This window comes from Desmodus rotundus, chromosome 7 (genome assembly GCF_022682495.2).
Source record: "Desmodus rotundus isolate HL8 chromosome 7, HLdesRot8A.1, whole genome shotgun sequence".
Taxonomy (NCBI): Eukaryota; Metazoa; Chordata; class Mammalia; order Chiroptera; family Phyllostomidae; genus Desmodus; species Desmodus rotundus.
This window is the reverse complement of record NC_071393.1, coordinates 93,088,989-93,106,635: the sequence shown is the minus strand read 5'-3', so window position 1 is coordinate 93,106,635 and position 17,647 is coordinate 93,088,989. Positions and strand designations below refer to the sequence as shown.

Here is a 17,647-nt window from a genome sequence, read left to right as displayed (position 1 = left end):
AGATCACATGGAGGGTTATCAGTGGGGAGTGGACAGGGGAGAATAGGGGAAAAGGTACAGGAAATAAGAAGCATAAATGGCAGGTACAAAATAGACAGGGGGAAGTTCAGAATAGTATGGGAAATGGAGAAGCCAAAGACCTTACACATGCAACCCATGGACATGAACTAAGGTGGGGGAACGCTAGAGGGGGCACGAGTGCAGGGCGGAGGGGAATAAATGGGAGAAAAAAAAACAGGACAACTGTAATAGCATAACCAATAAAACATACTTTCAAAAAGAAAAAAGTCCTTGTTCTTGAAGAAAGAAAGTAAAGTATTTATAGACAATGAGCATTATATCTCTAAATTAATAGGGAGGGGATGTAACAGAAGGTGCATTCATAAGTGATAACACAAATGGGGCAAAATGCTAACCACTGGTGAATCTAGGTGAAGTGTACATGGGAGTTCTTTGCACTATGCTTAGCAATATTTAAGTGTGAAATTATTATACTAAAACAAAAAGGGTTTTTGAGAGAAAAAATTATTTTTTACTTCCAATTAAGAACATACTTTTCTTTACTAAAACATAAGAGAAAGAGTTAAAAAAAAAAAAACAATGTACAGAGCTAAAGAGTCCTATACACCTGGCATTAACTTCCCTTACTGACAGATGATAAACTAATCCAGTAAAAATATTACAACATATTAATTGAAGTGATCCAAATGACCTTACAACTGTTTCTTTTATATATTCAAAGTCTGGCTTGTGATTTGGCTTCCCCAGCAGAGTGAAACCCTCTGGCCTATCTACTATCTCTGCTGACTCTGGTAACAGCCACAATATTTTGTTTTGTATATGAGAAGGTAAATCAGGGTTTTAACTTTTACTCAAATAGAGTGATGTAAAATTTCAGTTTTAGTGATTTAACTTTCTGAATGACAACTAATAAGATCTATTTCTGATAGGGCAGAGCATTTTGCCCTACGAACTGGATTAGAAATATTTCATCTAAAAATAGGCACCAATTTGAACACGGCAGACCCACTTCTCCCTTATCTCCTTTCCTTCCTAACATCCCACATAAATGACAATAGAGGAATTAAGCAGATGTTAACCCACAAGGATAAAGAGAACACGTGAGGCATGTTCAAAGGCAGACAAAAGATTTCAACACGTCTTTGGAAGTCAGGAAGAAGTTAGAGGAGCAGTAACAATCTTAATAGTGCAAAAGAAACTACAATCTAAATGCCAGCGGAGAAGAATTCAGACAGAAGGCGGCTCTGGGCTCAGGCACAATGGGCCCAGCCGACAGCAAGGGTGGGGACAGGGCTGCAACAAGGGTCCATGGGCTGTAACAAACAACGGAATGGCACTTCCCACACCCTAATGTTAGAACATCAGTACCAAGAGGGAAGACTGAAAAACTAAATGGTGCTTTTAAAAAGTCTCCATACAGACATTTTGAGCGCTTCCTCCTATGAAGAAGGTGGCTTGCTCCCTCATCCCAAGGTGAAGTCCACTGTAGACAAGCCAAACCCATTTGCAGGGATTTTTAGTGCCTCGCTCTTGCAAGACAAAAATAAAACAGATCCTTGAAGAAAACCTCTAGTCTGACAGAATCATTTTAAAAGGAAAAAGAACCCAGAGGAAACAGGAACAATGTACAGAGCACAGAAAACGTTCAAACTAAAAAACCCTGGAGTAATAAGGGAAGATATTCAAAACAGCAACAGAATTCATGAAAAAGCAGTGGTCAGAAAAATAAGAAAAAGCTCTTGAAAATTAAAAATATGATTATTAAAATTCAATAGAAGAGTGGAAGAAAAAATCAAGAAAGTATCTCAGAACTAGAATCAAAAGACAGAATATTATGGGTTCTACCCAGAACACCCAAAATTCAATTAATAGCAGTTCCAGAAAGAAAAAGTGCCAATTAGGAGAAGTAAATATGGGAGAATAAGTGTGCTATCAAATGTACAGATTGAAAGGTCCCCTGGGTACCCATCACAATAAAGGAAACCACCCATGCCAAGACACATCATTTTAAAATTTCAGAAAGCCAAGGATAAAAAGACTATTCTAATAGCTTCCAGAAAAAAAGAATGAAAAGATACACAGTGTGTGTGTGTGTGTGTGTGTGTGAGAGAGAGAGAGAGAGAGAGAGACAGAGAGACAGAGAGACAGAGAGAGAGAGAGAGAAGAAACAGTAATCAGAAAGGCATCAGGTTTCTCAACATCAACACTGGAAGCCTAAAAACAGAACAGGGCTCTCAAAATTCTAAGAGAAAAATATTTTCTAATAGTCTGTAACAGCGGTTCCCAACCTTTCTGGGGGGGAGGGGGAACCGGAAGCGGAGCTCAGGTGAACTTTCCTCGCTTACCCACTGTGCTTGAATGGGTGTGGGAAAGAGACAGGAGGCAGAGCTCACTTGCCAGCTGAGGGGCGGGGAAGGGACAGGGCAACAGGAGGCGGAGCTCAAGGGAGCTTCGCTTGGCTGGGTTCCTAATAGGCCGCAGACCTGCATCGATCTCAGGCCCCGGGGGGTTGGGGACCCCTGGTCTATAGTCAGCCAAGCAATTAAGTATAAAGGTAGAATAAAAGTATCAGACTTGCATGGGGTCAAAAAGTAATCTCCCATGAGAAGACAGCTCAGTAATGTACTCTAGCAAAATAGTTTAACAGACCAAGAAAGAGAAAGACATGGGGTCCAGGAAATAGGAGAATACAGAGAACAGCAAGGGAATCACAGGATAAGAACTGTCCAGGGGGCCTAGAGAACAATTACTTCAAATAGGAGCAAGAGGGCTCTAGGAAAGAGGTCTTCAGAAAAAAAATAGTGCTAAGAGATTATCTATCTGTTTAAGTGCTTAGAAAAGAATATTCATAGACATTTGACAGATTTATAGGTACACTTGGGAGAAAACACGTAGAAGGTGAACTAAGCAATTTTTTAAAAAGGCAATTATTTCCCTGATTGGTGTGGCTCAGTTGGTTGGGCGTCCTCCCACAAAGCGAAAGGTCACCAGTTAGAGTCCTTGTCAGGGCACATGCCTGGGTTGCAGGCCGCTCTGTCTTGGGGCTGGGAGCCTGTGTGAGAGGCAACCGATAGATCGATGTCTGTCTCCCTCTCCTTCTCTCTCCCTGCCCCTCTCTCTAAAAATAAATAAACAAAATCTTTTTAAAAAGGCAATTATTTACTCAAGAAAAAATAAAATGCTGAACAAGAAAGAAACAGTGATCACCACATTAACCAGAACCTGTCATCAAATTACACTGAGAAATGTAGAGGGGCAGAGGGGAGGTGGTGCAGCCACAAATGTCCTCATTTCCCATAGCAGCAAGTCAAGAGATCATGCCTAAAATGGATAAATTAAGAAGTAACAGTGTGTTACTTTGAAGTATGCAGGTAAATATGAGCGAGAAAGCTAAACAGAGCTTAACATGGTTGTGGACAGTGGGACTGAGGGTAGACGGGAAGGAGGGAGATTGCTGCTCTATTTTAAACCTTTTGATATTATGATTTACTGTTTATATGTATTATTTTTGAAAGTATGAATTATTCTTTAAAAGGCAAATTGATATAATAATCATAACAATTCATGAGACTGCCCAAACCATTTTTTAGCTTAAAAAAAGTATGACTAAAATCCATTATATGGCATAAAAATTACAATAGCGGTTTATGATTTGGGGCCAATTTCCTATACACTGCAAGGCTAATTTGCAGAGCTAATGGTATGTGTCCTCTACTAGAGAATGTAATTTCAAAGCTGGCCAAAATTTGTCATCTATATGTTAACAGATCCAGATACCTACAGAGCCAGAAAAGAGAGGGCATCTGGTCCTGCTGACTTCCCACAAAGAGGCACATTCTGTTCCATAAGGCTGGTCCCCTCACTGGCTCAAGCATTTTACTCTTATTTTGAAATGGATTTTGGAAATCAGTTTTCAACATCTGATGAAAACAACATATGGAAACAATGTATGTGAAACTACATATTCCCCAAAACTGTAATGCACGAAACAAATGTGTTATTATCTGTTCTGTCACAAACTCAGACTTGTCCAGACCTAGTCTGGGGAAAAACCCCTAATGAGGCTATTATGCTATACCTACTCTACCAGTCTTCCGCTGAATACTGGACTTGTGCCCCCACCTCCAAATGAGGGTAAAGGGTAGTGCGGAGAATTAAAACTATTAAAGCCAAAGCAGATTACAAAATCAGAGTCAAAATGGGCCCCGTTTGCCTTTGAAAGACCAGACACAAATAACTACATAAAAATTACCAGTTTACAGTTTCAAAAATAACTTCCACTATGAAGCTGATTATGTGGAGAATGAACACAAAACCATGAATCACTTAAGAAAAATTCTGACATCCATTATTTCCATTTATTTAATATAGCAAGATCTGATGCAATTCCATGATTTTGCTAACAACCCGAGTAAGCAAAGCCAAGGTTAAACAGTAGTGGGATCTTCAAAAGAAATAAATCAAGTCATAAATCTAAACACCACACAACCATTATTTCAAAGCAATAGCAAGTATACACAATATAAGATTCTTATGTATATATTTTTATAGGAAGCACTCCATCCCATAACTAAATAAAATAATTAAGAGGTTTAGAGACCTCTTATTATCAGGCTTTACTCAGAAAACGATGTTTAATATCTGCATTGTACAATTCTCTTCCTAGATTTTTGTGATTACATAATAAAGGTTAGAGCTAAAGCGCAAAGTGTGGGGAGAGGGGTTGAGGGGGGAGTTAACTACACATGTACTTACTGGTGTGCTGGTAAACTCTTTGTTCTTTTAAAGTCAATGGCACTATTTACGAGAGAGTGGGAAAAATATATGTAAACTGGGCACAGACTTATATTCTGCTTAAAGGGCTAGATACTCAATGTTACAAAAAAAAAATAGGCACCTGCAAACTTCAACCACTGTTCTAATCATTTAACAAAAACCAAGAGTTGGAATTTATTTATAACCAATAGGCACAACTTTAAAATCTGACACACATTTCCCTAAGAATCTCTATTAATTATTCAAAGGAAGAAAACACAAAAGCCTGAAAAATGTATTTTTTACATGAGGCTCTAAAAGACTATACACAAACAAAACGCTTGAAATAACTGAAACGAGGCTGACACAGTTAAGCTCTCAGAATTAAATCCTCATGGCACGAGTGTTGAGCTCTGGCAGGTACTTCACACACATAATGTGAAGCTTGAGTCTGTAGTTGTTGGAGAGCAATTTCTCCAGTATTAACACATCTATTAACATTCAGAATAATTCAGGTGGGAACTAGAGTTAATCTAAATTAAGTCAAAGGACATGCTACTGGATGACCATATATATATATATAAAATCAATAATACTGGGTTGACCCAAAAGTTTGTTTAGTTTATTCTGCAAGATGACTCTAGTAGTTCTTAGTTGTCTTTAACTTCATTCAAAACATATTTTTAGATTATATTGTGACAGCTGTCCTATCAGTGTGTATTTTTAAAAAACATCAAAATTGGTGAATTTTTGTGTAGACATTTTAATATTGAAGTTGGAAGAAGATACATAACATTTTCAGTGTATTATGCTCGATTATTTCAAGAGAGGTGAAAGCAACAGAAATGCAAAACAAGATTTGCACAGTGTATAGAGAAGGTGCTGTGATTGATCAAACATGTCAAAAGTGGTTTGCGAAGTCTTGGTACTATTGACAATTTGGCCATATAATTCTTTGCTGTGGAGCTGTCTTATGCATTGGAAGATGTTCAGCAGCACCCCTGGCCTCCACCCACTAGAAGCCAATAGTGGGAGATAGCGGACTTACTCAAAATATCCAAATCAATAGGTACTGGTGAAAATTTAAAATGTGCCTTTTATTTTAATGGAAAAAAATGTTATGGACTTTTTGGGCAACCCAATATGTCAGCCAGAGTTTTAAAGGCATATAGAAGTTCTTTTTTAAAAAATATTGTATCAGAACATTTCTCTAATATGTTACTTATCAATTATCCCAGGGAAACATTCTATCACAGAAATCTGTTTCCTAAAAATTTCACCATGATCTTCAAAGTTTTGATCAAGATAGTACAATCTCAACATTGTGCAACAAATGTTCAAAACAAAGGAATGGACAATAATCTATTTTTTTTAAACCTGAGCATGATCAGTATGGACAGATTTAAAGAAGCTAAGACAATACTGTACTATCTTATAATAAGTTAAATTATACCTGCAGGAAGAGCAGTTACTCACCAGCTTGTTCTTCCTGGCGATGAGATAGTACAAGAACAGTTCATAAAATTAAGAGACTTCTAGGTGGGTCAAGGATAAATAGGCAAGCAGCTTTCTACAGGGCTGTCTTAAACCCAGCTAGAACAAAGGAAAATATCAGGACAGAATATCTACTCAAAATCGAAAACAGCACACGGGCAGAGCTCTTCAGTCATAAAGAAGAGTACAAAGTCTCCACATAAAATCCACTTGGTTGTAGTATCTTTTCAGAGATACAAGCTAGTTCCTTAAAAATAAACTCCAATTCCCTCTTCAAAAAGGTCTTATAAAATTTAATTAGCTAGCAATTATTTAATTGTGAAGAATTCAGCTAACACAAACAACTAATAAACAACTAATACAACTATAAACTTCATTTTTCAAAGTCCAAGTTTAATTTCAATAGTTTTCAAAATCTGAAATTGCCTTTCTAAGCTCGTTCGCATTTTATACATCTATAAATAGCACTCATATACCTACTTTTCAGTGTGTCTTAAGAAGAGAGGGAAATGTGTTTTAAGCTCTGCAGTCTAAAGACTATAATTAACTTTTACAAGAAAGACAACTGGAAAATCTTAGAATATAACTAAATGGAATCAACAAAGTACATTGCCTAAAAACAAAGATTCCAATAACCAAAGGAAAAGCTAAATCCAGTATCTTAAGAATTTTCTTTCTCCTCACCCCACAACAAACCACCTCCAACAAGAATCTCCTCTACCAGAAACAAAATGAAAAAAAATGGGAGGGGGCAACTTCAAGAACAGAAACACATTTTTAAAATAACCAAAAGCTAACTGAATTTTATCTACAGTTATATTGAGAAGGCTAGTTTTTTTATATCTCAAGGAATGTAAATAGCCCACAAAAAAATCAGATCTGAACTGTAAGGAAGGCTGCCCCCACCCCCAGAATTCCATTCATTTATTCTTAGAAAGAGGGGAAGGGAGGGAGAAAGAGGCTGAGAGAAACATCAATGTGAAAGAGACACATCCATCGGCAGCATCTCACAGGGAACCGAAACCAAACCCAAAACCTAGACATGTGCCCCCACCAGGAATGGAACCAGCGATCACCCCCAACCCCCACCCACAGGACCACACCCAAACAACTGAGCCATACCAGCCAGGGCTGAACTCTAAGTTAAGACATTCAAAAAACAGTTTTATACCAATTTTACTACCAATCTTGTCCCAAAGAGCCAGTACTTTAATCAATAAACAGGGAAGCAGAGCTAATCAAATGCATAATTTGAATAAATTATTTTCAAAATGTGAAATTTAAAATGTATTTTCATGCCAAGAATCTTCAAAGGAATTATTTAAAGTATGTTTCCAAACACTTTAAATCCTTAAAATTATCAAGCATTAAGTTACTGGATGACAAAGTAAAGACAACCTAAAAGTAAGGTTTGAATGGCATTTGAATTTAAGCATTGGGTTCTCTCCGTCTACTACCCAACCCCCCAAGCATCTTAAGCAACTCTCTTAATCTGTCTCAGTTTCACAATCTATAAAACAGGAAAAACTACAAGGATAGGCAGTTAATTAAATTAGGATTAAATGCTAGCAAACTGCTTTGAAGTTACTTTATGCTGTTCTCAGTTCTCCTCCTACTCAGGAAAACTAATAGATGAGAAAACATCTGGAATTACTACAGATACTAACATCTGCAGGCTCATAGCAGTTAAAAGATGATCTCTATTTACAAGCTTCTAAGCCAAAGTTCATTCAACAACCCCCAAAATTTCAGGATACAATTGCCAAGGACCATTTTTAGGTAAATTTCCTTTCAGTCTGAAAAATACCTACTGTTACCTACATTCTCAAAACAGGCTATTGCAAATCACAGAGCATCTTGAGTAGTCTTGGCACAAAACAATTCTAGGTAAGATGAACAAGCTGTCACTGTTGTTAATGCTATTTTCAGCATTCTAAACTGTCAATCAAGGTAAGCTTCATCAGAAATACACCCTCTGAAAAGTACTAGTCCCTGCTGAGAATCTAAGTACTTCCTTATAAGCCATCTGTCCAGGAAAGCTCTACTAAAAACACCTAGATGCAGTTGCTCTCAATGGAAAGGAGCTATGAATAAACATAAAACACTAAAACACATTAAACCGTATACATTTTCCACTTCAAATACTGATAAACTACCTACCCAAGTCTATTCTGATGCTAAGGATGAATACAAAACCCATAGGCAGGTTGGTCAGAAACTATAGCTTAGTCAAAGGAGACTAGTATTTTTTTTCAAAAAAGGAAAATACATAAAATAGTTCAATAAGGGGAGAGGGGAGCTCAAAAAGAAAAAAAAAAAACAACAAAGCAGGTTAGAAGGAAATGTACATGTAAATTGCTCCCTGATGGAAGAAAGACTCAATTAAATTTTAAAACAGGAATTTAAATTACTCAGTGAGCTACAAACTCAATTATTCACTGTTCTGCTTACTGAGCTACAAACACTATAAAAATCTAAGTATCTCTAAATCTAATTTGAAGGATCCAAAATTAATCTATTATATTCTAGTAAAGAAGGATAAATTTCAACAGGGTAAAAAGTAGGATGTTCTAAGAGCCTAAGGCTAATGCTGTAAAAGCAAAGAATAATGAGAATGAATTATTTTGAGAATAAAGGATTAACGGGAAACTGAAACAAAGAGTTCAAATTCTCCCCTCAGCCCCATCCTTTCTTCGGCTTAGGCCATGAAGGGTATTCTTTGTATACTATGGGGAAGACTATTTAGAAAATAACTTCTGATTAATGTGTCAAAACTTTTTCACAACAGCAAAATACTAAATTCAATCCCTAGACTACAGCCTCCTCAAACAGACACATGGAGCACATTCTAAATTCCAGCTCTTTCACATCTACTAACAATTATTTAGAGACTATGCAAATATGGCGAGGAAATATGGCTTAATAAGGGTTCTGGGGGTGGTGGTGAGAGCAGAATACTGCCAGAAAAGCTAGAAAGGCTCGAGCTTACAAATGTTACCCAAAAAGTTGAAGTATTTCAGAACAGTAAATAAAATTAAAATATTAATCTTTAGAATTAATGTGAAAAAAGTACCACCTGTCCACTGATTTTTAACCACCTCATCCACATTTACTATTACAATGTCACCTGCCCATCTACATAAACACAGAACGACAAAAGAATACAAATTCATTGTGTTAACAACACTGCAGAGGATCATGTGCTCACAATCCAGCCAAAGTTTACAGAGCAAAACACTGGGAGTGAGGGCTGGTGAACATATTCTGAGGGGAAGCTCACTTACTTCGCATTTATTTTCAACATAAAATTAAAGACCATGCCAGCCACAATCTAAATGGAAGAAAGTTTCTTCATTCATTAAGCACATTTTACTGTTATTATATGCTAGGCACTTAAAAGCAGTAAATGCATTTGACCTAGGGACCAAATGACTGACCCTATCTAGAAAATTTAGTCTACTGAGAATACAAGAGTCCTCTTTAGATGGATGGATGTTGTGGGAGAAATATGACACAAGATAACCCCTCACTCCCTCAAGGTGCTTCTCACCTTTGTCACAAATTACAAGTGTATTACCACTGACAAGGACTCAATAATCAGTACCTCATCCTAATAAATAGATATTCAAAAAAGGGGTTTATCTCCATTATCCACCCAAATCTGCAGAACATCTACCTGATCTGCACTTACTTTCTTGAGTGATATGAAGGGAAGTGTGTACTGCAAATCTACAAAGAGGCATACACATCTCTGAAGAATTAATCAGGGAAAATTTCTGATGCTATCAAAAATTTCCTGTGCTATCAAAATATTTCCAATTTAACTGGCTAACCCAAACCCATGTCCAAATGCTTGGTCTTTGGCCTTCCTTGGTTATTAAAAACAGTTGTATTTAGGGCATCTTTTTGAACAGTTTGGGTTTCCCCCCCCACCCCCCCACCCCTGTATTTTGTTACTGGTTCAACTCTTTTATCCACAGAAATAAGAAATGCCCAAGCCTCCAGATTCTGAAAATAACATCTGGTGTGCGCACACAACAAAAAGCTTGAGACAATGTCCTAGTTTTTATGTAAAACTTTTTCACTTAAAACGTAAATGCCTTTAGCAAAGATTAGACATAAATCAGCTTTTATCTTATTAGGACATTGCTCTTTTCAACATTTACCTTAAACCACGACAGGGATTTTTCTTCTGACCAGTTAGCTTACTGTTTCTCCGCAGCTGGATTAGACTAACTTTTTTTGAACGCATAGGACTACTGGGCCCCATGATCTGCTGCCCAGCTAACAGATTTCAAAAACTCCGTAAGTCTCCACAAAGCCCTAACTGTCGCTAGCCTTAAAGTTTTAAGGATTTCTGTAATACTTCAAAGCTGTTTTAGTAAGAGCAGGTGTCCTTAGCTGTTCCTGTAGCTGTGTGTCAATGGGTTCTCACAGTGTGGTCCTGGACCCCTGAGAGTTTCCAAGACCCTTTCAGGGGGTACATGAGGTCAAACGATTCTCATAATATTAAAATGTTACTTTTATTTTTTACCCTCAGTCCCTCACAAGTATGCAGTGGAGTTTTCCAGAGAGTACATGATATGTGATATATCCAGAAACTGAATGCAAAAGCAGATATGAAAACCCAGATGTCTTCTATTAGGCTACACAACAGAGTTGTGAAAATATAAAATAATGCCACTGTACTCACTAAATTTTGTTTTGAAAAAACAGTTATTTTATGAGAACTATCATTCATGTAAATAGGTAATGGATTTATTTTATTATTCTCATTTGTGATTTAATAAATACATTTTAAATTTTTTCTCTTTTAATTTCCAGTACAGCAAAGATTAATAGACCTAAGCCATACAAACAAAGGCTTTTGGGATTCTCAATAATTTTTAAGTGTAAAGAGGTCCTGAGAACAGCTATAGCACACAATTACATAACCTGAAACAAGTGCCTTCCATAGATAAGAAGCTCAAGTTAATTCTGAAGTATAATTACTTCTTACACGCCCTAATCTTGTTGAGAAATATATCTCCTTGGAAAGCATAATTCAGCACGAAGCTAGTCTGTCCTAGGCCCTACTTAAGGAGCTTTAGATATTGTCAGAGTCCTCTTTATAAAGATGTTCTGACCTATCTCCTATTACTTGAATAGGGTACAGGAGTTTCTTAACATCTTTCACGAAAATTTCCTTGTTCATCCTAACAGCAACCCCTGAAGCATTACCCTTTTTTACAGATGCATCATGAAACTGATGCGTAAAGGAAAGAGAACTACTTGTCCAAGGATGTAGTGCTACTAATAGGGCCTTGGATGTCCATCTTTTGCAATTGCTTGGCTGACTTAAGGCTGTTTCACTGTGGTACAGTTCCAAAGAAAACAGGGCAAGGGCATTACTTTTATTGTCCCAGTGCCAAAACAGGGATTTTTTTTTTTTTTTGCTTTAATAAAAAGGTAATCAGACTCAATACCCAGTCACAGCATTATTCAACACATTGGCTACCCTTTTGGTTGTCTACCAAAAAAAAAAAAAAAAAGAGAGAGAGAGAAGAAAAAAGATAGAAAATACCAGAATATATTAATATAATGCTGCAAGATGAAAAATTTGTTAAGGACTCACAGATTTACTAACCATTTAATCACTGAAACAACAAGCAGGCAAGAACAAGATCAAGCTCAATATAATAACACTGGATTTTATCAAGGGAGAGATGCCAACAGGTTAAAATGGGAGGCCTACATGAATAGGGTTCACTTCACAGAATATGGACAAAAGAAAAAACCCACATAAAGTTTAACCAGATTTATTGTTCTACAAATCCAAGTGCATGGCTATAACCACCCTCAAATAGCAAGGTCAGAGACCAATGATGATGCAAGATGCAAGGTGCCTGCCATTCTACCTCTTGGGCAGAAACCATCCCTCCTTTACAGCTGGACATACTCTTGTTATCAACACAAGTCTCTGGCGTATGCTCCATTTTAACATAAGTTCCTCAGGAAATGCCCGATTTTCTGCATCTCTTTTCCAGAGTTAACTGGGCTCCCTGACTAAGGCAAGGCTGACTCACAAGAGGATATCTGCCCCTTGCATAAACTCTTTTCCTTTTTCAGATGCATGTGCCCAGTAAAGCCATTTTAAAATTTGATGTGATTTCACCAGGAAAAAAAAAAAAAACAGAAGTGTGCTAACTGTCCACTTTGAATTCCTGTAGTTTATCTACAACAGATGAGCAAGAGTAATTTCATCATCCCTCATGAGGTATGCTTTTCCTAGTGTTTACTTTGGTCATTGTTTTTCAAATCTCTTTTGGAAAAAAATTAGAAGATAGAGTTATTGCATCACAGCTATAGCTACAATTATAGCTAATGCACCAACAACCAATTTGTAAAGCAATTTGATACACCTTATGTGTTATTCTATGCTCAACATTTACTGCGAAAGATACGTTTGTATGTAAGACCTAATTTATACCAAGTTTCTCTATCCTCATGAAAGAACTGCAATACTACATTGTAAAACCAATTGACTGATTAATCTTTAAATGCTTCATGCAGAAAAATTAATCTGACTTTACAAAGGCAAGCAAAGCATCAAACCTCTGGGAGCTCCGCGGAACCGTGGTTATTTCTATTCCTTATCCCAGAACACATTTTTCTTTGTGGCGTTACCTATGTTTTTCTCCAAGGACATAATCACCATTTAAGAAGGAACCTGTCAAAAGTGTTACGGCATTCTCTCAACTACCTTCGCAGCTCCAGCCCAGAACGAGAAACGTCACACAGCTAAATCGTACCATTGCTGTCTCCCTGGATTTCTTCAAATGAACTTGAAGTGCACCATTCAAATTTTACACTACAACCCAAGCTATCGTTGATCATCTCAAATCTAATAAACAAAGACTCTAGCGGCGGCACCAGGGCCCTACCAGGAAGTAATCAAAGCATTGTGGCCGGTGCGATCCTAAGTCCCTAGAGCAGACAATGAGAGGGCACTGGGGTTTCCAACGGGCCCGGCCGAAGGAGTTCATTTGCTTAAGCAATGCAAAAGCATTACATAAACCTAATAACTGCTCTACAGCACACGAACTCGGGACTCCCAACGCAATTTCAGCCCCCCAAAACCTCTGAGAGGCAATCGAGCCGCCCTTCCAAAGCAGCTGCTGATCAGCCTCCCGAGCTTTTTAGCTTGCAGCTTGTTTTCAAACTTCACCCTCCCCGGATGATGAAAGACTCCGACCTCGGCCGCCCGAGTTCCGAGCACCTCCCGTGGCTCAGAGCTCCCGCGCGGCGCAGATCGGGTTGCCCGAGCCCGCGGACAAGCGAAGGCAAGCGGGGCCGGGGAAGGCGGCGAAGGGCCCCGGGGCTCCCCTCTGCCCAGACAAAGCTGCGCCCGCAGAGCGGCGGTTTTCCCGTCCGGCCGAGGACGGGACGCAACTCGTGCGACCGCCGTGAGGGACCGGACACCCGTCGCTACAGCCCCCAACCCAGCGACACCGGCGAGCACAGCCCCTGGGCAGGGCAGGGCGGGGGCGCGAGCCGAGAGCCAGGGTCCCGGCACGTCGCTGCCCCCACGCGCTCGTGGCCCCAGCGGGCTGCCGCAGGGCGCGGGCCTCTTCTTCGCCCGCCCGACGGTCGGGCAGCGGAAAACAAAGGAGTCGCCGCCGCTCCGCCTGGCGCGCCCGCCCGCCCCAGCCTCACTGCGTACCCGTCCCCAGCCGCCTGACCCGGCTCGTCCTCGCCCCTCGCCAAGCCCGCGCGCCGGCCGCCCACGATCCCTAGACGGCAGGCCCCGCAGAGCCGGGGCCTCGGGTGCACGGCAGGGCCGCCTGGGGCCGCACTCACCGCTGCAGCACCAGGACGACGGGGAGCCGTTGGGGAACTTGGCTGAGTCCGGAGCGATGCAGACGCTGGAGCTGAGGTGCGGACACTCCATGGCCACAAGGAGAGCGGCGAGGAGGACCGAGGCTCCTGGACCGGGTGAGGTGGGGGCGGAGGGACTCTGAAGGCTCCGTCTGGGGTCGCTCCTCGCTGGACGCTCGGTCGACGGCGGCTGCGTCCCGAGCCCTTGCGTCAAAGAAAGCAATAGCTTCCGGGCGCCGGGTTTTCTCGCCCGCCGTCTCCAGAAGCCCCGCTCCAGAGAACGTGTAAATCCAGGATCCGGGTTCTGCCGCCACCCCTAGGTTGGGGGCTTCCGTCTTCCCAGGCCGGCCACGCCCCTCCCAGGGGTAGACCACGCCCCCAGGCCCAGCTCCGCCCCCGTCCACTACCGCCGGGTGGGGTCCTGGAGTCTCCCCGCGGGTGGCCCTGAGTCAGGCAGCGCCGCTGAAAGACTTTCTCAACTCTGCGGCCCCGGGCGGCCGCGGCTTCCCCGGGCCCCGGGAAGGGTGGGGCGCCGGGAGGAGACACGCGGGTCGGGTCCGCTGTGTTAACCGCGGCCCCGCGAGCGCTCGCGAGTAGAAGATCCTGCGCGGTGTGTGGTGGTTTTACTACACCGCGGTAGAAAATCTGGCCACACAATAAAGTGTGAAGGAGACCATAGAAACCAGTCCGGCAGACAGGGGCCGGAGCCCCCATTTTCAACAAGGCACCAGCTCAGAGAGGTTGAGGGCCTGGCCCCGGTGGCCCAGCCGGGCTGCACAGGTCTCGGAGCCGTCCTGATGCTGCGTTCTCCCCGCGGCAGGTGCGGCCCTGACCCGGTTCTAGGTCCCGGGCACGCGGCCTTGGGAAGCCGCCCGGGTGCTGCGTGGCCGGACCCGCCGGGGCGCCCACGAACCTGCGCTCAAGCCCTGTCGTTGGGGCTCGCCCTGTGCGTTACCTCAAGTGCGCGGGCGGACTCGCGGACACTGGAGTCGGAGGGAGCGCCCAGCCCGGGTTCGCCGAGCGCGCTGTCCCGGAGACCGGGCGCTGGAAGGGAAGGGGTCTAACTTCGGTTAAACGCCCGCCACAGGCCCCTAGCCGGGCACTTCACACACAACAGGTCTTTTGAAACTCGCACTACCCTGCCGGCGGCTGTTACTTTTCTTTTCCTGTCTTTTTTTTAACCGCGGGGGAAACCGAGTCTGGCTGTAGGAGGTTAAGGCTTCGTGCGGAGACACATCCTCGACTCTCAGACCTCCTTGTGGAAAGTGGGGAAAGCCACAGGGAGCCGCTGGACGGGCGTTACCCCCAAGCCAGCCCGCGACCCCGCGGGGGCACGGCCACCAGGGCCACCGGGTCCTGGCCAACGCAGCCTCGAAGTTGGGGCTCCCTGTAAAACCCGGCGAAGGAACAGCCAGGCCAGGAAGCGAGCGGGGGAGGCGGAGGATGTGGCAATCCCGCGGGCAGGGCGAGAGGAGGGAGGAAGGTCAGGAAATGATTAACCGGGCCCGGCCGGGTGGTGGTTAGAGCGGGGCGCCTCGCGCAGTGCGGCGCTGGGGCCGCTCGGGGCTGCCGCCGCCGCCGCCGCCCCCCCTCACGCCCGCACACGCCCCCGCCCGCGCACCGCCCGACGTCTGCACGGGGTGTTCACGGACCCGGGCCCCTGGGCCGACCCCGCCCCCCGCCCCCAGCGCTGCTGGTTGCCGACCCTTCTGGCAGCTCTGCTGGCGCTTTCCCAGTCCGATTACTGGGAGAGCAGGCTTCGCTCTCGGGCTTCCACGGCAGTAGGGACTTGAGGAAAGTACAGGTCTAGTCCCCCTAAACCTTTTTTTTTTTCATCTGTAAAACTGGGAAAAATAATACTTCTCTGGCAAGGAAGATGCAGAATTCCTGCGAATTGCCACCCCGTTGTAGGTAGCAAATAATTAATGGCTTTTTAAAAATTATAGCAGGTGAGGGAATAATTCCTAGGAAAAGGGAGGATAAATAAATCTGAACTTTGCTCAAGTCTCCCAGCCCTCTCCTTCTATCGACCGATTTTTTTTTCAAGGCCTGGCTGGATCAACTTGTGTTTCCCTGTGGACGCCTGCCCCCATTTAGTATACACACCCCGGCAATTCTTTCCTATTGGCATGTAATGGGGTTTTGTGTGGTTTTTTCACCCTCCCAGAGACTCAGTTTCCTTATTCTCTACACTTCATCTGAAACATCACTTCCTGAGGGAGGCCTTTCCTGTCCCTGCTCCAACCCTAGGTTACCTCCAGGAGTGGCATGCCCTTGTTGCACCCGTACTCAGCCTTTTTAAAAACACTCTTCACGCATGCAATTATTTGTTTAATGTCTGTCTTCCCCTTGGAGTTCCATAAGGAGAGCAAACAAGTTTGTCTGGTTCCCTGCTGTATCCCTAACATAATATATCCAATAAATGTGTTCAATAATGAATGAGTGATCGGCCCTGGCTGGTGGGGCTCAGTGGACTGAGCGTGGGCCTGCGAACCAAAGGGTCACCAGTTCAACTCCCAGTCAGGGCACATGCCTGGGCCATGGGCCAGGTCCCCAGTAAGGGGCACACAACAGGCAACCACACATTGATATTTTTCTCCTTCTCTTTCTCCTTCTCTTCCCCTCTCTCTAAAAATGAATAAATCTGTTTAAAAAATGAATGAGTGATCGCTTAGCAACAGCTACCATAGACAGGAGTTTAGGAAGTGGCACCATATATGCCAGGCATTTGCCGCCTTCACCAAGGTGATCTCTAAATTTCCTTCAGCTCTGAGTTTATGATTTTGACGGCATTGGGAATGTGAAAGCACCTTGTACTGTGTAAACTGCCTTTTAAAAAAGATTTAAAAATAAGAGAGAGAAAGGTTTTTATTAGAATCTTCTCTCCCCAGCTAGAATAAAAACATCTCCAAGCAGGGGGGCCTAATTTAGTCATCTCTGACTGCTATAGTCCCCGAAGGGAAACCATGACGACTACCACGCAGTCCGGAGAAGCCGGGCAAAATCAAAGAGGCCCTCCTGGGGCTCTAGCTAGGTTTTCCTGAAGTGCAGGGAACTTTCCTGTGTCTTTGAAAGTTCTCTTTAAAATAAAAACAAAAAGAAACACCCTCGCAGTGAGTGAATGTGTCAAACAGGGGAAGACCACAGGGCACACTGGGAAATCTGCTTTTTTCAGTTCCTTGTTTCTTCGGCTACTTTTAAGACGTTTGCTTTTTGCTCTTGGCCTGAATCTCTTTGTCGCTAAGGAGCTCTGACATACATACCAGTGAGCCTTGGTGGTGAGGAGCCAGCCTCCAGCTCCTCGCTCTCGGGAACGCTTGGCCTCGAGGGTCCAGCTGAAGTGAGAAAGTTTTGTTTGCATTTTTCAGAGGAGGAGAATGCCCAATCTCAACCATACTATCAAATGTTTCTCATCTAAAGGAGATATAAAGGGGGTGCTGCCGAGAAGGGGGGCATATGTTGCCATGGGAACCAAGTCAAGAAAGGTCTCAAGGTTGCTGTCACCTTCCTCTAGTTTTAG

The 17,647-nt window shown here is 42.8% G+C and overlaps 1 protein-coding gene across 2 annotated transcripts in view; it reads right to left on the bottom strand.

The window, feature by feature from the left end:
• Positions 1 to 14,575, bottom strand: part of USP3 (ubiquitin specific peptidase 3) — a 93,599-nt gene extending 79,024 nt beyond the window's left edge. The window contains exon 1 of one of the 2 annotated variants that reach the window (XM_024568124.4): positions 14,110 to 14,575. In XM_024568124.4, coding sequence (XP_024423892.1) covers positions 14,110 to 14,200 — 91 coding nt within the window. In that variant the 5' untranslated portion in view covers positions 14,201 to 14,575. Of the gene's footprint in view, positions 1 to 13,972; positions 13,992 to 14,109 lie in introns of those variants that run through there. The other variant, XM_071221983.1, reaches the window with a different exon arrangement.
• Between the last annotated feature and the right edge of the window lie 3,072 nt (positions 14,576 to 17,647).